General features: G+C 39.7%; 1 protein-coding gene across 1 annotated transcript in view; it reads right to left on the reverse strand.

Annotated features, from left to right (window-relative positions):
* The window catches only part of LOC126236908 (heterogeneous nuclear ribonucleoprotein U-like protein 1), a 132,789-nt gene that overhangs the window by 14,347 nt on the left and 90,828 nt on the right, over nucleotides 1-27,614 (reverse strand). Inside the window, exons 11-14 of the mRNA XM_049946556.1 lie at nucleotides 17,155-17,323; nucleotides 16,218-16,514; nucleotides 13,597-13,699; nucleotides 4,091-4,304 (exon numbers count right to left, since the gene is read on the reverse strand). Of these exons, the coding sequence (XP_049802513.1) occupies nucleotides 4,091-4,304; nucleotides 13,597-13,699; nucleotides 16,218-16,514; nucleotides 17,155-17,323 (783 nt within the window). The remainder of the gene's footprint in view (nucleotides 1-4,090; nucleotides 4,305-13,596; nucleotides 13,700-16,217; nucleotides 16,515-17,154; nucleotides 17,324-27,614) is intronic.

The raw sequence follows: 27,614 nt of genomic DNA on the forward strand, positions 1-27,614 counted from the left end.
GTCTCAATGCATGTACTGCGACGGTGCATGCAATTCTGCTGCACTCTCACAAAGCTACTGGATGTCAGTTTTACAATGGAACAGATAGCAGGTGGTAAACAGTGTACAGCCCTGACCACCAGACAGACATACTGTATACAGCTTAGCGCATAGAATGTGTGTCATATCATGTCATTTGGCATCGCACTGGTACACGCAAATCACTGTGCCTGATGTCAGTTGTCCATTGCATTCAAGCAGCTTGAATTGTGTCCATGGTGAGATGTGTTACCGTGTACAGTGCATGGCGCATAGTCAAAGGTGGAACGTTACTCATCACAGGATTTGGCAGACATGAATTTAATGTACTATGCGCCAGGATGTCTTACCTGTGAAGTGACACGAATATACAGAGAAAGCTTTCCCAACAGGCTTCTTTCTAATATGGATACCACCGCCCACCCAGCAATAAGCACTCATCAACTTGCAGTGAAAAGCACACTTTGAAGCATACAGTGTGGAGAGTATACTGGTGGGAAAAGTATTACACCCCTATCATAAAGAATGTGTGAAAGCACTGGGACCAACAATTTTGGGTCCCATGTACACTTCTGTCAATGGATTATCCACTTCAGAGCTGAAATACCATATTTTGTACAATTTTATGGAGGCCTCATTTAACCATGATGGTGTTTTCAACTGCCATGTCTGGATTGAGGACAATCCTCATGCCAAGAATATCAGAGGCCATCAGCAACAATTCTTTGTCAATGTATGGGTGGGTGTTGCCCATCATCAGCTAACAGGACCTTTATAATTTCCAAGAATTGGTGCACATCGAAGTTGCGGACCCACTGCGAGTGATATATATCGAATGTTCGACTGTCGAGTCTCTAAGCAGGAAATACGGATGCTGCTTTATACTTTGACAGCGGAACATTGGCCGATAGCAGTAAAATAATATGTAAAGGGGGATTGCCCGGAAAGTAATGCACCACATTCTTTTCTTCAACAATTCTTTATTGAACATAATGAGAATTACACACACGAAAGAATGGAGCTTTTTTTATCTACACACACTATTTTACGACGTAATCTCCACCCCGTTCTATGGCCTTCCTCCAGTGCAAAACAAGGGCATGTATGCCCTGTGGCTACCAATCCTTGTCCTGGTGGTGGACCAATGCTTCACTGTCATTGTCCTCAAAATATCTTCCTTTAATGGCAAATGACATCAGCTAGCTGCAACAGGTCAGGTGTGACAACTGTGGATGGTCTCCCCAATTGCCGCAGATCGTGGAGCTCCACCGAACAGCCTTCTGATGACCTCACCCTCTGTGCCTAACAACTAACTTAACTTCTGTTGACAGCAGATGCTCCATAGACTTTGCACAAGCATTTGTGAATATTCCCCACAGTTTCTTTCTCTGCAGTGAGAAATTCAATGACGGCAAGTTGCTTGTAATGTACATCACCTACATACACTATTTGGAAACTGTCCTGCAGCTGCACTACCTGTCAGAAGTGATGGAAACTTAACACACTCACTCACAAGACTTCAAATAATGCATATGTACTGTTTCGCATTCGTAGCACTGCTTTTGCCTGAGAAAAAAATGTGGTGCATTACTTTCTGGGCAACCCTCGTATAAAACCAGCCTCCTTTAGACAGTGAGCACATGAAGCATGCTCTTTTTTTGTTTTCTGAAGAAGGCTTTGGCTGAAAACTCAATGTCTTTTTGTTGTGTCTGGCTGAAACTCAATGTTTCATCTTCACAGTGAGTAGTGAAACTATTGTTTTCATAATATTGTTTATTTCCAATCTGGACTTCCCAGTGCTTAGAAAGTAATTTGTATTAGACACCCCTGTTCTACAACATCTGGAAGCTGCCTAGTAAACATCCATTATAATTTTATTGTGGGCTTGACAGCTAAATTGGCAACAAATTGCTCAGTGTGAGCTCGGAACCTAAAGTGATTAACACGCACATGCACATTCACCCAAGCAGGCACGCCTCACGAACAGATGACTGCTACCTCCAGCCAATGTTGCTAGAATGCAACTGTCATGAAGAATGGAAGCAGCAATCTGGAGTGGGGTGGGGATGGGGGAAGCTAGGAAGGTAAGGGTGGGGGGAGGAATGCTAGCTGACAGTGTACATGTCTGATGTGTGCAGATACTAGATAGCAGCAGGGCAAGCCTGCCAAGCACAATGGTGAGAAGGGAGAGGCTGTGGGGGAAGCTATGAAGATTAGTTGCCACAGAGACATTTACTAAATCGAATTGTAGATACATGAAGCAGATTCACTCAGTCTACAGAAACTGTATATTTCTAATAGAAAACTGGCAATATGAATACTCGGGCAATGCTGAGTTTGTCAGCTTGCACCCACATAAAACATTGTGCAATAATTTCTGCAGATCTGGTATACGACATGGCTGCTTTCACAGACAGCCCAGTCTTTGATGGGGTAGGGTAGGTTAGCCTGTGACAAAACTGGAATCTGATGTGATGAGTGCAGGGACTGGGCAGATCTTACACCTGGTTCTTCCATAGGGATATTATCTCTGTGGCATTGGAATGACATTAGAAGTGGCTCAGGGACAGAATAGGACACTGTGGAGGCTGGGTGGGCAACAGAACACCACTTTAGGAGGGGTGGGAAGGATCTCAGGTAGGCTGCCCCTCATATCAGGGAATAACGATAGGTAATCAAAGCTCTGACAATGTATGTGATTCAGTTGTTCTAGCCTGGGATACTCCTTTGCAGGTGGTTCTTGGGGTGGTGGGAGAATTGGGGATGTGTGTAGGGATATAGCATGGGAAATCTGCACTAGGACTGGTGGAAAGGCCTGCCTGTGAAGGCCTTTGTGTGACCTTCAGTATACTGTGCAAGGGAGTTCTTGTCACTTCAGATAAGCCTTTCCCTAGTGGACAGGTTGTATGGGCGAGATCTTTTGGTGTGAAACGAATGACAGCTATTGAAATGCACGTACTGTTTGTGGTTGGTGGGTTTAATGTGGACACAGGTGTGGATGAAGCAATCAGAGAGTAGGTGGCAGAGTGGTTTGAGGAGGACCAGATGAAGCAGATGGGAGAGAAAGCGTTGAGCTTGTGAAGGAAAGAATGAGGGAGTCGTGGTCCAGAGTCCACATCATGAAGATACCATAAATGAACATAACACAGACCAGGGGATTGGGAGGCTCTGAAGGTTTCCTCTATATAGTCCCTTAACAGGTTGGTATAACAACCCTCACACCCATGATCTTGCCACTAACACTACCCATCCCAACATCCTCCACAGACTCCAAACCTACAACCTCATTCCTTTAAACCTTAATAACTGTAAGGTAGTGTACAAATACTTCTCTCAAGAAAGGTATAAACACAAATCCAAAACACAGCCATGGGTACCTGCATGGCACCATTTCTTTAGAGCAGCGTGCACTTATTAAAAATACTTTCTAGTAGCTGTTACACCATAGGCAGAATGGAGAGGTGTCAAAATAAATCACGATGCTGAAAGTAGACACTGTACAGGAAACAAATATAAACTAACAATCGAATTCACATTTTGGCTATTGTATTACTAGCACTAATGTCTGGCTGTTTCATGTTCTTCCTTGGTTTACTCTTCATTGTAGTGTCCATACTGTTAATTTACTCTAGTCACAGCTGCATTGTACACTCCAGCCACTGTTACACCACTTCTCGCCACTGTAAAATCAATAATTATGCTATTTATTTGCGGAAAAATGATCATCATCCATTACTGCTTGTTTTAATAGCAGTGGAGCCTTTATACTGAACAGCAATGAGAAATCACATTCTATGTTTGCTCTTGAAATTTTAAATTCTGATATAGTGCAATAAACATTGACCTACTTATAACAGCCCATAAATATTAACTCAGAGGCATTACATGAAAATACTTGTAACTTGCAACCACAGCGCGAGGAAAGAATACTTACAACTGTGACGTCATAATGCCAAGTATTTAGCTTTTGAGAAGTTTTAGTTTTGAAACAACTTTAATCCCATCCGATCTATTTAACAATTACACACATACAAATTTTCCAACTTAAGAGATAAGGCAGAAAAGAACTTACTTTGCCACCAGAACTCTGGCTGCGGTTCTGATTCCCACTTGGACGATTACGGTCATAGCCACCACGTCCTGAATCACTTCTACCACCTCTGCCACCACCATGACTGCTACCACCACTTCCGCCACCGCCGCCACCACCTCTCCAGCTACTACCACCATGACTGCTACCAGTACTTCCTCCACCTCCACTACGGTAGCCTCCAGAATGTTGCTGCCTACAATAATAATAATAATAATAATAATAATAATAATAGAAAGACTTACGCAAACTAATTAAAATTTTTAAATGCAAGTTTCTAGTGCTATCCACTTTGCAGCAGCTCTAAATAAATTACAGTAAGGGTCTCTTCATGCTACACATGATGTGCAGCATGCAAAAGGTGTTATTTTGAACTACTGTAATTTTTAAATGGTGGTCCAAATACAAGGGTATCTGACATCATGGCAGCATCACGGGGGATTTTGCTTTGAAGTAAAATTGCAATGCCACCCAGCAAAGTTGGTACAAGGAATGCCAAACACAACTGAGTGTGAAACAAGTATCAAATTGCAAAACTTGATCTTCCCCCAATATACGGAATACTCAAATATCTTACAAGAGTTCAGCCAGGTAGCACTGTTGACAACTGCCTATATTTCAACAGGTGAACAAACAATAATATTCAAGGCACAAACTGAGCAAAGATTGTTTTGCATGGCAACTTACACCTTTGCAGAAAACACACACACACACTGCAAATAACTAGTGACACCTATGCTTCTATTAGTATAGTAACTTAATAGTTTAATTTGAACAGTTTCCATAATAACTTAGAAACAGGAACTGTACACCACAATCTCAGCATTTTCATATTGCATGTAATGGCCAGTACTACATCCATGTTCTGCAATCAGAGATTTGTTTGGCTGTTCAGAGTGTGTTTGATGCCTTGTTCTAAGGGACAGGGCAGAGAACGGTGGGGGGTGGAGGGGGGAACCTACACAAAAATACCACGATTATCCTCTATAGACCCTGAGGGGGCACTAACCTTAGACGGTGGCCAGAAAATACAGAGCTGGAGGTTTTTGTTTAAATTCTGTCAACAGTCCTGTTCTCTCCCTGGTCAAACAAAACATGGGCAACATTAATGCCACTTACTCATCCACTGTTAATATTCCATTATCGGCTGTCCAAGAACAGCTGCGTGGAATTTATTTTTTCCCTTTACAATTATTAATCCTTCGACTGCTGTGGAATTGTTAACATGTACCACTACTACTGTCCCTGTGTGCTCTGGACACATTTACACACACCTTTGATCCTTTAGTCAAGTGCTCTGGATGCTAACGTGCTTGATCCTTCGTTATTATGAAGTATGTTGTCCTTTATACACAGGCAAATGGGAAAGTAGCTGCAGTTACAAAATTTTGAAAGTCTTTAAAATTGCTATGCTACTCACTCATCACTTACACAGTTTACTTCAGAGTTTCACAAGTGCAATTAGTTTCAAATTTGGCACCAGCTATACTGACAAGATAAATCAGTAACTATGAAATATTTGTGAGTTTGCATTACATTACTGTCATAACACTGCAGCAGTTCACACACAGCAAGCATCACACTTAACGTCACAAACACCTGACAGGAGTACTTGCCTTAATGTGTATCTCATACAAATAAAAATTGCGACTGTTTTATATAAAAAATTCATTAATTTATATCTAAAACAAAGATGATGTGACTTACCGAACGAAAGCGCTGGCAGGTCGATAGACACACAAACAAACACAAACACACACACAAAATTCAAGCTTTCGCAACAAACTGTTGCCTCATCAGGAAAGAGGGGAAGGAGAGGGAAATACGAAAGGATGTGGGTTTTAAGGGAGAGGGTAAGGAGTCATTCCAATCCCGCGAGCGGAAAGACTTACCTTAGGGGGAAAAAAGGACAGGTATACACTCGCGCGCGCGCGCGCGCGCACGCGCGCACACACACACACACACACACACACACACACACACACACACACACACACATATATACAGACACAAGCAGACATAATTTTTATCACTGCAAGCTTGTTTTTCAATGAATAAAATGAAATCATCAAATCAGACCTACTCCAACAACAGTGCTGAAAGCAATTCCTAGAACATATGAAACAATTACAATAATTTTCCATTGATTGTGTTCTGTGTGTTGTATGAATTTTGTTTACTCCTAGAATTGCTTCTGACTGCAAAATGTCATCAGTGAAGTTATCCGTGCCAGAAATATGAATTTCCTTCGTTATGAAACAACAGATAGCATGGGATGCTATTTTTGTTGTCTTCTTCAGCAGTCGGATGCAAAAAAAGAAATCAAAGTTGTTCCTGCTGCTGTGAAATTCCCAGAATCAGCAAATGCAACGAACTGTTCTCAAACAATACTAGAAACACACTATGACCACAAGGTGCAATACGATGCTGTATGTGCATCTGTTAGTGACAATGCTCTTTATATGACACTTTATGAAACTCTGATGGTCCTGATTGCCAAATGTGTAGTGTTGGGCTTGTACGCTCCGTTTGATTATCGGAAGTTGAACAACAGTTAAGTCCGATTTAAATAAAGTTACAGCAATAGTAAAGTCACTGATCATAAACACCAGAAAGTGCAAATGTAAATTACTGCAGTCTAAGAACGAAATTTCAAAGTAAGTTTATCTTCCTGTTTCTTGGTGGAACAGCTGGCTTGATCAGTGTTCCATTTGCAAAGCTACTTCTTAGGTATTACTGGCTTCTTTGAGCTGCCACAAATAAAAGTAGTAATTGTGGTGCACATTTTATACAAAATTTTGACAGATGTGAATAGAATTTACACATATATGATTTTTGTGCTTCTAACTTTAGTAGAAGACTAAGTATCCAATTATTTGTATGCTTTGCCAAAAACTTAATAACTAAGAATTAAATCTGGTATTTTTTATGTGAAGGACAGCTTTCACAGGCTACACAGCATGTACTGTTTGCTTTAAACACTGCATCAAGCTGTATGCAAAGATGTGTTTGGCAAGGCAACTAATTCTACAAAGAGCAAACTGGCTCTGCCAAGAAACAAAGCTTACAGGATTTGAGGCTTTTACTCCGACATTTTATCAGGGAACTGTAATTTTAAACAATAAAGAAGAAACAGCTGAAACTGAAACACTGAAAAACAGCTAACAGAAAAAGAACAAATTGATACTATGAAGGTTTTGAGTGCCATTCTCATTGAACAAGACTATGAACTGTTTGCTAAACATTATTTAGATTTGTTGTTTACTCCAACAAACAATGTCAACAGTGAGTGGATTTCCTCTTACTACACCACAATAGTTACACACATATATAACATAATCTTAATGTACATAAGTCTTGAGCTTTGCATTTTTATTGGTCAAAAGAAAGAATCATACAAAGTTTAAAAAATTATATTGTAAAATATCAGTTTTCTTTCTTTCATCAAATAGAGTGATTAAACAATAATAATTTAATAAAGCAGACGCCAACTGAATGCCACGACATACAATGCAATGAGGGAGTAACCAAATCCTGAAAAATTTATATATCTAATAATGTCAGAGAAATCGATGCTAATTTTACCAAATTAGATGCTGTATTTTCAGATCCCTACTTACAGATACATTCTGTTTAATACTGCACTGATGTCAAATCCTTACATCATGTTCCTGATACATGGTTGCCAACTACATGATGAAATGCAAAAGATTTTGTCACACTACATTAGATCTGGATCAAGTATGCTACATGATATCCATAATTGTGATTTCAAATGCACAAGGTGAACTGGAAAGCCAGTGACTATCTTAAGTAAGTTTAGTACATCAACAGTGAAATAATGAAGATGAACACTCAATTTTGACAATTTTTGTGATGTCAGTTTGTCTTTGCAATGGTTGTGTCATTTCTGCAACGGAGGCTCATGTCAATTTGTCTTTGCAATGGTTGTGTCATTTCTGCAACGGAGGCTCCAATGTCTAAAATACACACATGAAAATAAGTTTTGCATCACCCCGGTTCCCAGAATGCCTGAAGATAGATGTTCACTGTGGATATTGTATCACGACACAGTCCCTCTGACTGTTCCAAGATGTCACTAAACCTGCTCACAGATGTAAAAAACCACGCATGATCAGCGCCTGTTAGGTGGAGGGGATCCGAGAGCCGATCAGTTCCAGTCATTCCACGAGGAAGGAGGTACATGGCATGTGTTGTCTGTAGTTGAATCACACCTAAACAGTAAATACCGCAGTTCAATCGTGTCCGTATTGTTACTTTGTGCCAGCAAGAGCTCTCAACAATGGAAGTGTCCAGGCGTCTCGGAGTGAAAAAAAGCTATGTTGTTCGGACATGGAGGACATCAAGAGAGACAGGAACTGTCGATGACATGCCTCACTCAGGCCATCCAAGGGATGCAGTGGATGACCGCTACCTATGGATTATGGCTCAGAGGAACCCGGACATAATGCTTTTCGTGCAGTCCCAGGACACTGTGTTACGACTCAAACCATGCACAATAGGCTGCATGATGCGCAACTTCATTCCTGACGCCCATGGAGAGGTCCATCTTTGCAACCACGACACCATGCAGCGCAGTACAGATGGGCCCAACAACATGCCCAATGGACCACTCAGGATTGGCATCATGTTTTCTTCACTGGTGAGTGTTGCATATGCCTTCAACGAGACAATCATCAGTGACGTGTTTGGAGGCAACCTTGTCAGGCTGAATGCCAGACACACATTGTCCAGCAAGGTGGAGGTTTGCTGCTGTTTTGGGGTGGCATCGGGTCCGATATACGCCGCTGGTGATCATGGAAGGGGCCTGGTGGTCATGGAAGGGGCCGTAATGGCTGTATGATACGTGAATGCCTTTCTCCGACCGATAGTGAAACTATATTGGCAGAATATTGGCGAGGCATTCGTCTTCATGGACAACAATTCACAACCCCATCATGCACATCTTGTGAATGACTTCCTTCAGGATAATGACATTGCTCAACTAGAGTGGTCAGTATGTTCTCCAGACATGAGCCCTATCAAACATGCCTGGGATTGATTGAAAAGGGCTGTTTAAGGATGACATGACCCACCAACCACTCTGAGGGATCTATGCCAAATCGCTGTTGAGGAGTGGGACAATCTGGACCAACAATGCCTTGATGAACTTGTGGATAGTATGCCACGATGAATACAGGAATGCATTAATTCAAGAGGATGTGCTACTAGGTATTGGAGGTTCCAGTGTGAACAGGAATCTGGACCACCACCTCTGAAGGTCTTGCTGTATGGTGGTAAGGGAACAAGCCAATTAGTTCTACCAAGGTTTAACATACCACTGCAGCAAAATGATGTGCTCCACAATGTTTATAGTACCAACAAATGATGATCACCGAACAGTGAGTCAATTTGTATTTGTAGGTTTAGGGAGTTTTTGTATCCAAACTGTGTGGAGAACTTCTATTGCCTGTGCATGTTGAGCATGATGCACATAGCATTTCTGCATGAAAGGGCAGTGCTGGCAGTAAGGTCACACTTTGCAGCACCTGCTGGTTTGGCAATTACTCCATGCAGCTGCACCTCCTGCCTCTGTGACACATTTGTTGCATGGAATAGCACACACCAAGATAAGGGACTATGTCATGAAAGGAAAGAACCTGCTCAGCTCTAGGGTCTGGTCTGAAGTCTGAAAGAGAGCTGGCCCTAAACTGTCTACAAATTTGTAATACTAAATGCAGTTGACAAATCAACATTGCATATAGCTGTATGTGGGATGTTCTATGTTTTATGAGTTGGGGAAACAGGTTCATGTCTCCAAAAATTGATTTCTGTTATTTGGTAGCTTGCTGGACATAAATAAGTGTGATTTCCATTTTCAGCACAGGCCAGACTACACAGGACATGAAGCCCATGAAAGAAAGAAAGATATCAAGGGGGAAGATATATTCCAGATAAACACATCAATAATTTCAGATCTGTACACTACAGAATCTGAATTGCTACATTACATAATAATTTGTCAAATACAGCAGGGAACATCCCAGCACACTTTGTGAGAACCAAGAAACAAAACCTAGTTCTTTAAATTTGCAACCATGGGAATCACCACTGCAAGCTTGCTGAGCGTAATTCTGCCAGGAAATACTACAGAAGTTTGCTTTCACACGAGCAAGGAAGTACTTAATGTAATAACTAATGACTACTGACTGGAAAATTCACGTACATTTTCGGCAAAATTCGCATCCATTTGTTTTATAAATCATTAGACACACAAATTTAAAAGGCTGTCATGCTACGCGAGTGAAAAAAGCCTTTAATTCTTTGACTGTTTAAGACTGATTGAGAATTTTTTGACGTATGTTTGTTTTTGCAGACACCCTTTTCTCCCAAAATAGCCATTGTTTTCTTCATTTGGCTGTATTTAAGATTTCAAAAGATGACGGTACTACTGAAGGGCAGCAACATCTTCCCAATGGTGAACTGAATGAGTCTCGGATTTAAGATGTTCCTGGACATGATGTGTCTTTCCCTGCCTAATTTAATGTTTACAAAGTCTGCAGAATATTAATTTCGACCTTTTGTGGGCACTCATACCTGTACGACCCATGCACGACAATGCTACAAGGCACTTAGTGTAGACATAGAACCAGAACTTTTTTTTTCCACTGGGGAAGAATTTCCGCGCAGAGAAAAAAATGTTGGAGATTTTTTTCCAATCACTATAGCACAGGGTGCAGGCAGTATTGGCTATTCCATCAGATGTTAGTGAGTGTAATTTGGTGCCATAAACGTCATAATCCAAATCCATGATGGACCACGATTAGTCGCTTCACTTCTTTGGGAAAAAATAAATAAATAATAATACAACTGATTTGTTAAAAGTATCAGTATTATACCACCTTCTGAACTTAAACGAACAAACATACATAAGCATTTCTTTGTTACAAAAAGCTAGGTTCCATGGTTGAGTACTATGTTGCATTATGCAACGCGTATCTTAAATACATTACTGGCCATTAAAATTGCAACACCACGAAGATGACGTGCTGCAGATTAGAAATTTAACAGACACGAAGAAGATGCTGTGATATGCAACTGATTAGCTTTTCAGAGCATTCATTCACACAAGGTTTGCGCCGGTGGTGACACCTACAACGTGCTGCCATGAGGAAAGTTTCCAACCGATTTCTCATACACAAACAGCAGTTGACCGGCGTTGCCTGGTGAAACATTGTTATGATGACTCGTGTGAGGAGGAGAAATGCGTATCTTCACGTTTCCGACTATGATAAAGGTCGGATTGTAGCCTATCGTGACTGCGGTTTATCGTATCGTGACATTGCTGCTCGCGTTGGTCAAGATCCAATGACTGTTAGCAGAATATGGAATCAGTGGGTTCAGGAGTGTAATACAGAACACCGTGCTGGATCCCAACGGTCTCTTATCACTAGCAGCCGAGATGACAGGCATCTTACCCGCATGGCTGTAATGGATCGTGCAGCCACGTCTCGATCCAAGTCAACAGATGGGGACGTTTGCAAGATGACAACCATCTGCACGAACAGTTCGACGACGTTTGCAGCAGCATGGACAATCAGCTCGGAGACCATTGCTGCAGTTACCCTTGACGCTACATCACAGACCGAAGCGCCTGCGATGGTGTACTCAACGACGAATGGCAAAATGTCATTTTTTCAGATGAATCCAGGTTCTATTTACAGCATCATGATGGTCGCATGCATGTTTGGCAACATCGCGGTGAACGCACATTGGAAGCGTGTATTCGCCATCGCCATAGTGGCCTATCAGCCGGCGTGATGGTATGGGGTGCCACTGGTTGCACGTCTGTCACTTCTTGTTCGCATTGACGACACTTTGAACGGTGGACTTTACATTTCAGATGTGTTACGACCCGTGGCTCTACCCTTCATTCGATCCCTGCAAAACCCTACATTTCAGCAGGATAATGCACGACCGCATGTTGCAGGTCCTGTACGGGCCTTTCTGGATACAGAAAATGTTCGTTCGACTGTTGCCCTGGCCAGCACATTCTCCAGATCTCTCACCAACTGGAAACGTCTGGTCAATGGTGGCCGAGCAACTGGCTCGTCACAATACGCCAGTCACTACTCTTGATGAACTATGGTATCATGTTGAAGCTGTACCTGTACACGCCATCCAAGCTCTGACTCACTGCCCAGACGTATCACGGCCATTATTATGGCCAGGAGATGGTTGTTCTGGGTACTGATTTCTCAGGATCTATGCACCCAAATTGCGTGAAAATGTAATCATATTCAGTTCTAGTGTAATATATTTGTCAAATGAATACCCGTTTATCATCTGCATTTCTTCGTGGTGTAGCAATTTTAATGGCCAGTAGTGTAGAACATTCAACCACCCACAACTGACGTGACACCAGAGCACCAAGCACACTGATATGTTGTGTTTGTACCCCTTTTATTTTTTAAACAAGTTCTTATGCACTAGATTTTTCCTAACTGGGCTTGGCCGGATTACGTACAATACTAGTAACTGAAAATTGGTTAAATCTTCAATATTTATGTGTGGAAAATGAAGCTATTTTGAACTGATTCTGATAAACTAGCTCATGTGGATAAAATTCGCTATGAAATATATTTGAAGTAATCTTGTGTCTCTGCATTTTGGTGCAGAATTCACATCTATTTCACATTTATCGCAAAATGCAAATTTTGCTGGTCTCTACTAGTGACAAAACATTGGTGTATCCATTAGAGCCCATAAAAAACAGCAGTAATGTATTTGTGGCCTTCCTAAAAAGAGGCCAGTTCTGCTATAGTGGAAACAGAACAAGTGTGGTGTTTACCTACTTCATGACAAGTGCACTCAATGCAGTCAAAGCAAGCAAAACAGTAATACAATATGATGATTTGGGAATTTGTTTTTACAAGTTCTTCAAATTCATCAGAGAGGAATGTCCAAAATGCCAACAGAAAATATGGACACTGTCAAATGTCTACTGTTGTGCAGAAGGCAGTGTGTGTGTGTGTGTGTGTGTGTGTGTGTGTGTGTGTGTGTGTGTGTGTGCGCGCGCGCGCGCTTTGTTTAAACATTGACTTTGCGGCACTGTTTTCACACCATGCAAAAATATTAATGGATTGGTAGCATAATGTTTCACAATACTACTACTACTACTGCTGCTGCTGCTAATAATAATAGTAATAATAATAATTATCATTATTATTAAAAAAGTAACACAAAAACTGGCCGTGGAATGCCCTTTTTCCCATGTTTCTTCCTACACTTCTTGGGACTCTGATTCACACAGTTCAATAGAAGTAATAATGACAGTAACAACATGCCAAAAAATATGTTGATAGAAATGGGAAAGGAAAAGGTTAATTGGTTTAACTAATAGGAAGTTTGGCATGTAGAGGGGGGGGACATATATGAAACTGCTTTAGTTGTGTACAACTGTTCAAGGAAAATCACAGAAACAATACCTGTCTCTCCAGCCGCCACCGCCGCCGCCACCACCACCACCACTGCCGCCGCCGCCACCTCTTGGCTGCCAACTACTGCTACGCTGCCTGTTGTCTGGGCCACCTTATAAATTTCAAGCATAAGCAAAGATTCTATGGAGTACATTATATTAACCAAAAAATAGCTTCACCTGCAACTAAATGCAACATTATAAGTGACAAATTACTCCACTTATGTCAGTAATGCAATTGTCATGTGCTAAATTTATTTGAAGAATGAGCCCAAACTATGAGTACAACACTTAATGTTCCACTTTCAAAAGCACTTTATATTCAACAATTTCATTATGTCAACTTTCAATGGCAACATAATCTAATGACACTGTATTGCAACTTTTGCAAAAATGGGCTATAACACAAGAACATATACAACACCCACCCCACAATTCATGGCAAGGTAAACAGACACTAAAGATCTGAAAAACTAAAACATGGGAGGCTGAAAGCTGAACCAGTAAATCTGGTGTGAAAGAGACACAAGAAGTTAAAGGGAGTGACAGTGGAGGAAAATCTCAAAATTCAATTTCCCATGCCACCATTTAGCTCAATTCATAATGTTCCACTTTTTCCCACTAGAAACATTTTAAAGTGTGAAAACATCATTCAATACCAATTTCTTCTCCAATCAACATTCTATGGTAAACAATAAAAAAAATTGTTGTAATGCACACAAAATAAAGAAAACGGGGATGACGATGTGACGGTTCTTAACACATCATCATAATTTTATTGACAGTAATGCTCAGGTGACTGGCTGCAATGTTCCATATCAGGAACCACGATTTTTTTCCTCTGTGAATTACCACCAGTAAATAGAGTATAAACCAGAAAGTTACTTCCCCTCCTGAAGTAGTTGACAATTAATGGATACATAATCTTAAAAAAGCTTTGTTAGCTTTCTCTATCAGAGGAAATGGTTTTTCCACCTGTCTCCCTCTGAAGTACTCTTGCAAGACGAAATATACTGTTTTAGATGGCTTTTGCTCTTGAATGAGAAAATTTATCCACGCCTGATGAACTATGGTACAATACTAAAAACTTGGGGACCTGAAAAACTCAATTGCGGTAAGTGCAAATATGGATGCAAATTCTGCTTCAACATGCAAAATTACTTAGTAAATCCCATTTCATTGAGAACTGTATCCCAACTACCTACTTTATCAGAGATATTTAGAAATAGCTTTATTTTCTGCATATGAATTTACAAATTTTTGGTTACTGGTACCGCACAACTCCTGGAAAAGCCCAATGTGGAAAGCTAATGTGTGTAGGAATGCTTTTGTAAAATCAACAGAGCACCAGTAAGTGAACATACTTATTTATCAGTGTGCTCTTATGTTATACTCTCATGCCACATCAATTGTGAGCTGTTGAATGATCCCTACGATAGGGCACACACGGCATTGTTTATTTCCGTGGCCCACTTCTCTCTCCCCAGGTGGTTGAAGTTCTCGTGTCCGTACTGTAGCGAGCGGAAAACAGAACCAGTCAAAGTATTTCAACCACACAATATGCCAAGAGTGTCTTTGCCTTTAAGTATCAGTAATTGATTTATTCTATGTATAGTGCTATCAAGCACAGGTTACAGGACTATGAATGCCCACGAAAGAGCTCTTTCAGTTCCCTGAGAATGCAGTTATGTGTGAGAGTTGGGTTTGTGCATATGCTGTGTGTGTGTGTGTGTGTGTGTGTGTGTGTGTGTGTGTGTGTGTGTATATTGTTGATGAAGGCCTTAATGACCGAAAGCTTTATTTGCGACTAGTCTTTTTGTTGTGCCTATCTGCGACTCAGCACCTCCGCTATATGGTGAGTAGCAACTTTGCTATTCATAATATTGTTACTTGAAAAAGCTCTGCAATACGTTAATCAGGCCTTTCATGATACAGGATCAAAATCAGTGTCCTGCGCATTTTGTAATTATCAAAATGGGTGTAAAAGAAAGTTAACATCGAGACATATCAAAAATAAGAGAAGCACAAATTACCATTGAAAAAAATGCTGTTGCTTCTCAACACCATCATTTGTTGAATGCTTAGAGACAAAAAGAAGAAAATTAGCGAAGACTATGCCAGGAAAAATTAAAGTTTCTGCAAAAACAGACAGATGAATCAAAAAGCTGTTTATTAAAAAGTAATTGTTAAACCATCTTTTCTATTGTCTGGGCAATTGTCTTTCTAGTTACAATAACCAGATAACTAACGTGAAATGAGAAACAACTGATATAATTGCATATCAAACGGCACCAACTGGAAACAAGGACATCACCATCACATCTCAAGAGCAAACATTAAGAAAATTGGCAGAGGAAGTGAAAGGGAAGGTTTTTTATGGTTCTCAGGAAACCAGATTCAAGAGAATGTGTGTAGATGAACAATTTAAAGCACGCAAGTGCAATTCCCAAGGGGAAGAAACTACAAGATTCAAGAAAGATTACTAATGATCACACTTACAAAGAGGATGTGGGAGCAAGATATATATAATACCAATGCACTAAGCACTAGCCATAACAAATATTAATCATTGCTTTGAAGTATCGCTACACTTTTAAATTGAAAAATAGCTGAAATTTAATATTTACAAACCTCTTGGTCTGAATCCTCCACGATATGACTGCGATGAGTAAGAAGACGAATAGGACGATGACCTTTCCCTGTTATCTCTATGATAACCACCATCTCTGTTGTCACGATTATCCCGGTTGTCACGGTTATCACGATTATCTCTATTATCAAATCGTGGTCGCTTATTTTGCTGGCCATATCCAGCATCTCTGCCTTCTCTGTTATACTGGCTTACTAATGTTCGAGACTCTGCTTCATTAAGCTCAGTGTAAATCACTTCAGTGAAGATGTCTCCAACCTCCGGCAGCATAAAGTTGGCTGGAAAAAAATTGTGTCATTACAACCACATGCAAATTACTCTCTCTCTCTCTCTCTCTCACACACACACACACACACACACACACACACACACACACTTTTCGAGCCCAAATCATCTGATATTCTGAGAAGACAAAGGCTGGAAGTTGGAGTGTATTTTTTTTTTTAAAAAAAAGGGAAAGAAAAATTCAGCAAGTAATATACAATTGCATAATAATGAAAAGAAATGTTTTTTTTTTCCTTCTTCTAATGTTACACTTGACTGTCACAAAAACTAGCAGAACTGACACTCCTTTGTACCCTCAATACACTTCCCAATACATCAGTCACTTATGGGCTTGAAACAGCTGTATGTGTGTAGTAAGTGCACAGCCGAAACAAGGAGATTGAAAACTACAATAAAGTATCAGAACATAATAAGATAGCTGGGAAAAAGGCAATGTGGGGAGGGAATGGCAAACCTGAAGCTAAGGTATTTTGGAAGCAGGATTATATCAACGGGCCTGTTCACAGTCCACAAAGGATAAGTTAAAAATTAAAGTAACAGGGCAGAAGAAAGCAAGTAACTAAAATTTTAGGAATTCATTAGGCCACTGTTTGACCTAGTAAAATAGTGAAAAAAGTAGTCCACATAAGTTACCTTTCATCTCAAGAACAGCTGAATCAGGAACATCTTTGCCTTCCAGCTTCTCACGCTGAGCTATGCGTCTCTTGAACTCTTCATCTGTTGGTACAATTACTACCGCTCGGCGTACGAAGCCCTCAAAACCCCTCATTTTGCGTCTTTGGGCTGATGGATATACATTGGTCTGTGTAATGTATAGAGTTGTAGTAGTCATGATAAATACAGTCCCAACTGTAGGACACTGGGGCCACCAGGACCCCAGGATCTCCTTCCAACATATATATTACTAGCATTTCTGGAATAAGTGCTAAATACATTGGTTTAATAACTGGCCATAGCCTTCAAACTCTTGCTTCATCGATATTCCCCCCACATATTCCCCAACTTACCTCCAAGCTGTGAGCTTTGGAGAACCTTACATTTAGTAACTATTGTTCAAGATATTTTTCAATGGAAAACAGTGAGGCTTAATGTCATATCATTTAAGGGCTACACTGACTGAATGACAACATTCATAAAGAGACTTAATTTTACATTAACATTTTTCATCAATTTAAATAATAATGGAAGGGAAGAGAGAACAGCTTCAACTTAATTTCTTACTCCATAATCAGACTTAATCCTTCCTGTGGGTTTAATGCTGCTACAAAAGTAAAACTCCACTTTCTTTGCAGATTTACATACATATAAATTACCAAAGAAATTAAATATCTAACCATAAACTAAACCACATTCATTAGTTTCCATCACGAAATTATAACTGTCAGTATAAATTATTCAGGGTTTTCTCATCTGTGCAACCAAAATGTTAAGATTACTATGTGTTACTCAAGTTTTCCTTTTTCTTTTTAAATATGTAGACAATAAATATACTGCTACCAGTAGCACTGTCAGAGTAACTCACAATGTCACCAAGATCAAGCCAGTACAATGAATATCTTCCAAAGTTTGCAAAATCAACTGAAATGCTACCTTGTATTATTTCATGTACATTTATAAACCTTTCCAGTTATTTCTATAAGAAGAGTAAAAAAGTTAGTGGTCATTAGCTTTAATTAGTTTCCATTTTAAGATTAATTCTATATGCTGGAGCTCTCTATGGAATACACAGCTGGAGTAACTGGAACATATGTATATATACATACACATATTCAATGAACGCGCGCACACACACATTGTTAAAGACATAGACAGAACTGTCAAAAGTACTGACATCAATAACTAAATGACCGGCTTCTTTTCAAATACTACTTTTACATATCTAATTATATTATTTTGATATTCTTCCTGATTTTGCATGCTGCTGACAATAGCCAAAACTTAATCCTACTGATTAAATACAAGACAAATAATTGATGCATTGCTCCTGGCATTTCCTGTTGTCCACCCAAGAACAGCGTGAGGCCTGTTGCAGATTTAGAAATACTTATTCTACTGAAGATATCTACTTGCAGCCTGTAAAAATGGTTTCTTAAACTACTAGTCCTCCAGCAGTACATACACTTGAAAGCAGTTCTCATTTTGGAGATCTCTAATACTCTGCACATATTCCTGCTCTTCTCTAATAGAAACTATGATAATTGTGAAAGCCATATTAAATAATCTTCACTAATCAGTGAAAACAATAGGCACAAATATCTTTTGGGATCTGTTTCTCCCTTCTACATTCCTTAACTATGGTTGCACAGTAAACTTCCCAGACTTACATCATATATTAATTTTCAGTTGACAGAAATGTTCTACCTTGTCACTAATAAGAATCGGTTACCTCAATAATAAAGTCTTGTGTATTGGTTGCACCAATATTTTGATTTTGAAGTATTATAAAGATACTTTTACATCCAAAAGAAAATACATCTAAACTTAAGTGTATATATAAAAATGTGCTGCATAGTAATTAAAATATTTCAAAAATGGAATGTCAATTCCTGCATGTCAAAGAAACTGCTCCAAGTAGCTAATGGCAGACACTGTTTTGTCCCAAGCCAATAAAGACTACCCTTTCCTCAACAGATGTTGAGATCTATTTTGGTATCAGTAATAAGTATTTACAAACAAAATAATTACCTTAATTTTTTTGATTCTTCACTGTAAACCAATGTAAATGACTCCTGACTTCTCTTAATGGATATGAAAGACATCTCCTTTAGCTATTTCTTTAACATCCTAATCAGCCCCAACTTTAAAGTGGATATTAGAGCTACACTCACCTTCAAAGCTAGCTGTTGCCCCACTGTGACGTACCAATAGTAAAGAATTTTTACCTTTGTGATATTGAAGTCCGGGCACTGGAATAACTGAATGACTCACCTGTGTAATACTAAAGGGACAAGAAGACTTAACACAAGGACATTACAAACTAAAAACTTGGTTTATCAAAATTTGCTGTATTACTCAATTGTCGGCCAAGCGCATAAACTGTCAGCACTATATAGGTCAAAACTTACATAACATTAGGTTCAAATTTCACAAACAATTGAATGTTTTGAAGATTAAGTCTGATAATACTAGAAGAACATTATCCATATGTAGTACAATCCCCTGACCACCTGCCCCTATTTCGATAAAAATCTTAGGCACTTCACCCCATACAGTGATTCTTCACAACATGCATACTTCTCGAAAAGGCTAAGGAAATGAAAACCAAAACTAATAAGGTGGAGAACGCAGAAAACAGCAATAAATTTTATATATTCATTTCTGACTTACTAACATATTAAACTTATTTACATAATACCAAAATAAATAGAAAGCTATGAGTCACATAATCACAATCATCTCCAGCTTTTTTTGTTAACATGCAATTTTGACAATATTTGAAAATGTTAACCGCTGCTGTGTGGCACTACTGAGGATGGTGTGGTGCAAGCACAGCATGAAACAACATTTTGAGGTTAGTCTGTATGCAGATGAACTGTTGCAACACAGAATACACACATGAGATGATGATTTCTTTAAGTTTAGGGTAAGAGTTTTACAGTTTTCAAATTTGGTTAGTTTCAAAAAGTTGCAAGATACACTTTCAAAACCTTGCATAGCCATTTTATTCCATTTTCAGAAGTATAATATTTTCCAATAATTTCAGTTGGAAGCATGTCCAATCTGACAAGGACTGAACAGGGATACGACAAATTCTCATTATTTGATGGTAGTGCAATTTCACCTCAGAACATACAGGACATGTCAATTCAGGATTCTGAATTTCTCTGGAAAATATCTCGCGTGTTAAGAAATTAAACATTTTAATTTTATCTTTGTTTTTGTAAATGATACAGTCCTTTGAAAAAATTATGTTTTTCTAAGTAACTTTTAAAATGGTAGAGAACTAAAAATGTACGAGTGTTATACCAAAAGTAAGGTTCCCAATAAGCTACAGCCTCGAGGGAAGGTGCTAGGCTAAATCCGACAACAGTGCCATGTGCAGTGGTTCCCCCACGCTCGAGTCCGCCCATGTACGATTTGTTACGTCACTCAATGTAGGCTTGGCAGCCATCAGAGATGGAAGTGTTGATCACCGCTCCCGCTAAGTGCGAGGTTCGAGCAGTTATCCCATTTTCTCCACGCAAGAAAGTTACCACCCGTGGAGATTCATCGGTAACTAAGGTTTACGGTGGAGAGTACATGTCCATTAAGTGCATCCGCAAATGGAGCAGGGTTTCTGCTGAGGATTGCACGGAAGTTTACGATGAAGAACAGAGTGAATGACCACTGGTTTCGGATGCGATTGTCCAGAAGATCAACAGTGAGCTGCTCAAAGATTGGAGGGTCACTGTCTGTGAACTTGCTGAATGCATTCCTGAAGCTTCATATGGCACAATTTAAAGAACTTTAACAGAAACAATGGGTTATCCCAAAGTTTGTGCTCGCTGGGTCCCCCAGATGCTGGCGGAGTGACTGACACAATGTGCAACACCTTGACTGCGCTCGCAAGCTTCTTCAACAATGTGAGGGGGAGGCAACAAGGAGAAATTGTTGGACTCTGATCATCACTGGAGATGAAACACGAGTGTTTCATTACTCCCACAAAACAAAACAACAATCTTGTCAGTGGCATCACTCCTGTTCATTGCCACCAAACAAATTCAAACAAATGCAGACGGCAGGAAAGGTTATGGCGAATGTGTTTTGTGATCAGAAGGGGGTACTCCTCATCGATTTCATGCAACATGGGACAACAACACACACTGACAGATATTGTGAAACATCGACAAACACTCCAGTGAGCAATTCAGAATCGCCGGAGAGGACGACTGAAGAAGGGAGTAGTACTTCTTCACGACAACGCTCGACCCCACGTCACTCTTCAAACACAGGACCTCTAGAACAAATTTGGGTGGACTGTTATGCCCCATCCCCCGTACAGCCCGGTCTTAGCCCCCAGAGATTATTACGTCTTCCCCAAGCTAAAGGAACACTTAGGTGGCAAATCCTTCAAGAAGGACGATGAAGCCCGAGCAGAGGTCACAAGCTTCCTCAACAGGTTGGCGGGAGACAACTTCAACTTAGGAATACAAAAATTGGAGCACCATCTTCAAAAGTGTGTTGAAAAAAATCTAAACTATGTTGAAAAATAGACGAAAGTGTAAGATTTTCCACAATGTATAAATTAATAACAATAAACAATGTTTTCTATTTGTAATAAATATGGGGACCTTACTTTTGGCACAACCCTCGTATAACCAATAAACCTGAAGTACTAGAGCCCTGCCAGATGTTTTGTTTCAAAGCTCCCTCTATGGATGTTCGAATTTAGTTCACACACACACACACACACACACACACACACACACACACACACACAAGAAGGTGGTGGTTAAGAAAAATGGAGGACACTTTAAAATTGTTGGAAATCTGTCAGAGGTATTGCAGAAACATCTTTGTCCTGAACTGTGTTACCATCAGATCCATTGTGCAGGATCTGCTACAGTCCCTATAACAAGAAATTTAGTGATAACCCATTGGAACGATCACCATCACCAGAATGTAAAATTGAAGAAGACAGTACAGATATTTATATACCCTTGTGTAAAGTAGCTGACAACTTGAGTATTAGCATTTCTGTTGTAGCCCCCAATATCTCCCCCCTTAAATGCCCAGGCAAGATAAGAAGCACAAGAAGAAAATGATATGTACAAAGGAAAGTGGAAGAACTTGAAAAAAGCTATACACAAGACAAGCAACATCTTCAAAAATTTATGATGTATAAAGTTGCTGCACTTTGTGCAGAACCTGAAGGTAGTGTCGTGCATCCAATATGAAGTGTAGTTTCAAAACCTGAACACATTATTTTAATTTCAAAAGCCTAAAAAAAGTGTTTGGCAGTGTCCAGATTCATACTGTGGGCATCCACAGCATGATGATATGCTATATGTTGCTCTGGAGTATTACCTAAGTGATGACAAAGACTGCAGCAGGCAAAGTCCTAATCAGGCTGGTGTTATCTCTGTTAGGGAAATTGGTGAAAACATAAAAAGATACATGACAAGATCAGTAAGAAAACCGTATCTCCCAATGAAAAAGGAGAACCTAAATTCAGAAACTCGCCTCTCAAAATTCTACTCCTTATGATCAAATTGGGTGAAATGCCACCCATTGAAGGAAGTATGCACATGTACTTGAAACTTATTTGTTCCCGAATAAGCAGTGTCACAAGAAACAAGTTAACAGAGAGAAGGACCAGATGTTTTTGAGTATATGCCAAGAGACGCAAGATAAATTCTAGTTGCAGGAGTGTGCAGTGTGTCCTGGCACTGAAGAGGCTGACCATTGAAGCATTACACCTTCAGGATAGTGATGATAATGTAACCTATGCATTGAGGGAAAGAGGAGAGTTGGTGAAGAGGACAGTGGAATTGGGAAATTTGCTACAAAGGTTGGGTACTGGGTCACATGAAAGGAGTAGATCATTGTATTTGCAGGATTCAGAGACAGGCCATAGCAGAAGCAAATTCAGTGACATCTCAGACCAAGTTGCTTTACAGAATGAAGTTCAGAGTTACCACTGGCATACATCACAAGTGTCAATATGCACATGATTTTTCACTTTCTTGGAATATGCACATTATGTAACTGATGATGCAGCATTTCATTTTAAAAACCACTTTCAGCTTTGTATGCTTGGTAAACATAGTACATGCATTAAGACAAAAAATTGATATTTTTAGCATCCGATCATCGAGAAAGTGCATGTGATGGTGTCAGAGGTCTCTGTAAACATCTTGCAACATGATTTAATGTCCAGCATGAAGCTGTTGGTCCTACAAGAGATGCTATTGGATTTGTACAGACCATATCAAAATTATTGCAAAACTCTAAATTCATATTTCTAAATGAAAGTCCATTTAAATAAGCGACAAGAGTGTCTGCGATGAAGCCAGTGGTACGAATTCAATCAAGTCACTGCTGGGTTGCATCTCGGAATGGCACATACATCGCAAGAACGATTCTCTGTGAAATGCAGCCTGTTACTGTGTGTGTGTGTGTGTGTGTGTGTGTGTGTGTGTGTGTGTGTGTGTGTGTGTGTGTGTGTGTGTGGAATGCATACACCTCAGTATACTTTAGAACACTTTGTTGTGAGCAACTTCATTTTTCATGTGGATAAATCAGTGGTGGGTGGGACAAAGAATTAGTGCCTCATGAGCTGCAAGATTTAACTATCTCCTTTATGACACCTCATGACCTGGCAAATTATTCCAAGTAGCTATCATCAACAGATCAGTGTGCAGTTCCAATTTCCCAAGTACTTCTCTTGCTGGATCATTCTCCATCTGCAAATCTCGCTCAGCTATAAGCATTAAATGAGGGGCAGATGGAAAAAATTAACTACTTTCAACAGTGCAGTACTGATGGTTAGAATGCATACAATTTTAATTCATGAAATCAAACAATGGAAACTCCCATGTAGGAATATCAACAATGTAAGAAAAGATAGATTGCTACTTACTATAAAGAAGACACAATAAGTTGCAGAAACGCACAATTAAGACACACTTACATAAAGCTTTTGGCCTCAGCCTTCATCAGCATAAGAGTAACACACAATTCACACCCACAAGCAAGCACACCTCATGCACACGTAACAGCTAACTCTGGCAGCTCAGGGCAGAATGTCTTTAAGAAGTAAAATCATGACAAAATTATTGTAAATAATATCAGAAGCCAATGAAAGTATATACAAAGCTTTTCCTATACCTAATTTTTTAATAAAATTCTTGCACAAAATGCACAATTATTTCCCACTGACTTATAACTCTGTAAAGTAATTATTTTGACAACATGTACCAGTTTTTCCATTACATTTACTCAATACCAGCAAACAACTTAATTTTTTAAGTGTCCAGTGTTTTTTGACCTTGTGAGTAGCTAGAGCTAACAAACATTTCTCAAACTTTGCACCGTAAAATACTGCCCAATCTGACTGTACACACCACAAGTACGGCGACCAAATAACATATGCAATTTTTAGAATATTCAGGGTGGGTTTATTAGAGAAAATAATTTGTAAAGAATCACAAAATTTCAGATTTTCTCACCTTTATGTAGAAATATTTTGACAGCTTAAGAATTTCAGGCATTAACATTGTAGCTGACAGTTAGCAGTCTTCCATTTTATCATCTCTAAAGACAGTTAATATTCTGTAACTATTGACATTTTCAAAGCTTGATTCTGAAGTCTGCTAAAAGTTACAAATTTCCATTATTTATTTTTCCAAATTAAAGATAGGAAAAAAGCTCCGAAGTGTGCGTGTGTGTTTTAATGATGTCTGATGGTGCATTGGTTGTAGTTTTTCTACTTTCTCCTTCACAACATCATTTTCACAAATACTCTCACATTTGGCAAGGTCTATAACATTTTACCTACCCATCATTTTAGTTTTTGAGAGGTGTCTTGTGGAACTCCCAACAAACACACACACACACACACACACACACACACACACACACACACACACACACACACATATATACATATATATCTAAAAACAAAGATGATGTGACTTACCGAACGAAAGTGCTGGCAGGTCGATAGACACACAAACAAACACTAACACACACACAAAATACAAGCTTTCGCAACAAACTGTTGCCTCATCAGGAAAGAGGGAAGGAGAGGGAAATACGAAAGGATGTGGGTTTTAAGGGAGAGGGTAAGGAGTCATTCCAATCCCGGGAGCGGAAAGACTTACCTTAGGGGGAAAAAAGGACGGGTATACACTCGCGCGCGCACACACACACACACACACATCCATCCACACATAATCAGACACAAGCAGACATCTCACAAGCAGACACAGACATGAGATGTCTGCTTGTGTGTGTGTGTGTGTGTGTGTGTGTGTGTGTGTGTGTGTGTGTGTGTGTGTGTGTGTGCGCGTATACCTGTCCTTTTTTCCCCCTAAGGTAAGTCTTTCCGCTCCCGGGATTGGAATGACTCCTTACCCTCTCCCTTAAAACCCACATCCTTTCGTCTTTCCCTCTCCTTCCCTCTTTCCTGATGAGGCAACAGTTTGTTGCGAAAGCTTGAATTTTGTGTGTATGTTTGTGTGTCTATCGACGTGCCAGCACTTTCATTTGGTAAGTCACATCATCTTTGTTTTTAGATATATTTTTCCTACGTGGAATGTTTCCGTCATATATATATATATATATATATATATATATATATATAACTTTGCAACCACGATATAACACGTTCACTCTTGACCTGTATTATCAGAGATGAAATCGCACAGCAAATAATGTGATACTGCTCCAGTTATCAGACGTATCTAGAAAATCAGGTTCTCAATGTTCAGTCTAAGGATGCACATTGTCTTTGCAATGGTCACCCTAGCAGAGAGAGAGAGAGAGAGAGAGAGAGAGAGAGAGAGAGAGAGCGCAGCTTGAGCTGCAACTTAGCTCAGAGATGGTTACAAACAAAATTTCCATAGCAAGAATATAGGGACTGCTGAGCTGTAAATATCTTGCATCATTAACATATGATTAACTAAACTCCAGCCAAACAGGCCTTGAGGGCCCCACAGGCATCACTGAATGCGGGTACGGAGGGGCATGTGGTCAGCACACCAGTCTCTCGCCAGTATGTCAGTTTACATTAACATATGATTATCATTTGAAATTGTATAATACCTTTAAAACTTTTTATATGATGGCTGGAATTTTAATAGTGGCAATTATTTATTTATAGCTTGTACAACATAGATACATTTAAAAGTTATAATGTCTTTTAAAGTGGTCGCCAGTATTGTGTATAACCCGTTGCCAGCGATGTGGAAGGTTTAGGATACCTTTGGCAGTGCCATTTGCGTTTATAGTTCCAAGGGACCGGTCTATTCCTTCAGCTGATTTTACAAGGGCTTACACTCTGGGTAGAGTGGTGGGTGGCGCATCACTTCTCAGCCTCACTGACTGAACAAATCTGTCACAACTTGTGCCATAAGCACCAAAGTATTGTCCTGTAAAATGATGGATGGGTTCTGCAGAGTGTGGCGCCACTTCTCCCTTTATGCTAGTCGCAGGGCGTGCTCTCAAAATGAACATCTTAGAGACAGAACTGGCAACTTTTTTTGCAGGGTCCATCCATCATTTTGCAGGAATATGGCACAAGTTGTGACTGATTTGTTCAACTGATGAGGCCGGGAAGTGCTGTACCACCTGTCACACTAATTCAACTTAAGCCCTTGTGACTTTCAACTTTATTCCTAATTTTAAGGAAACACTTCATGGTATTTACTTCAGAATTGTTACAGAGATTCGTCAGGCACTAGACTGTTCCACTTTAACTATCGATGTAACTGGCACTGCTAAGGGTACCTTACGACTCAGACATCACTGACAGTAGATTACACACAATGCCGATGACTACTTTGAAGGACAGAAAGTTTTAAAGATGTATCTATTTTGTTAAGTTGTAGGTAAATAGTTGTCACTATTAAAGGTCCAGGTCCAACCCTTGTATTTAACAGCTCTGATGTGTGGAACAAAAAATGTTACTGAAAATATATGGTGAGGCAAAGAATTTTAATGACAAATGAGCATGGTAACAAACCCAACTGCTATAATATATGAGAAAGAGTGGGGGGACGGGGGGGGGGGGAATAAACTGTTTGATGGTCATTCCCAACTGCACACACTTTTATCCTCCTACTCTTTATCTATGACACACAGCTTACCCACTATTGCAAATAAGTACTTTAATAAACTGTAACTGTTATTTTCTCCCAAAGGCAAGCACCATCTGGAGAGAAGTGAGAGAGCTGCTCATATCTGCTGTGAATGTGTTCTTATGGAGAGGTTAACACCACATTTTGGTTTCAGACGAAGTCTCACACACATGATGCTAGATCTTCCGATTTTAAGCAACTGAATATCGATAAAATCATTGTTTCTGAATTCAACTTGCTAGGAAGAAAGTTTACATATTTTGTACATATATTCAACAATATCCAATTGGTGTTCATCATCTTTCCTATTCA

This window comes from Schistocerca nitens, chromosome 2 (assembly GCF_023898315.1).
Source record: "Schistocerca nitens isolate TAMUIC-IGC-003100 chromosome 2, iqSchNite1.1, whole genome shotgun sequence".
In the NCBI taxonomy this organism is placed as follows: Eukaryota; Metazoa; Arthropoda; class Insecta; order Orthoptera; family Acrididae; genus Schistocerca; species Schistocerca nitens.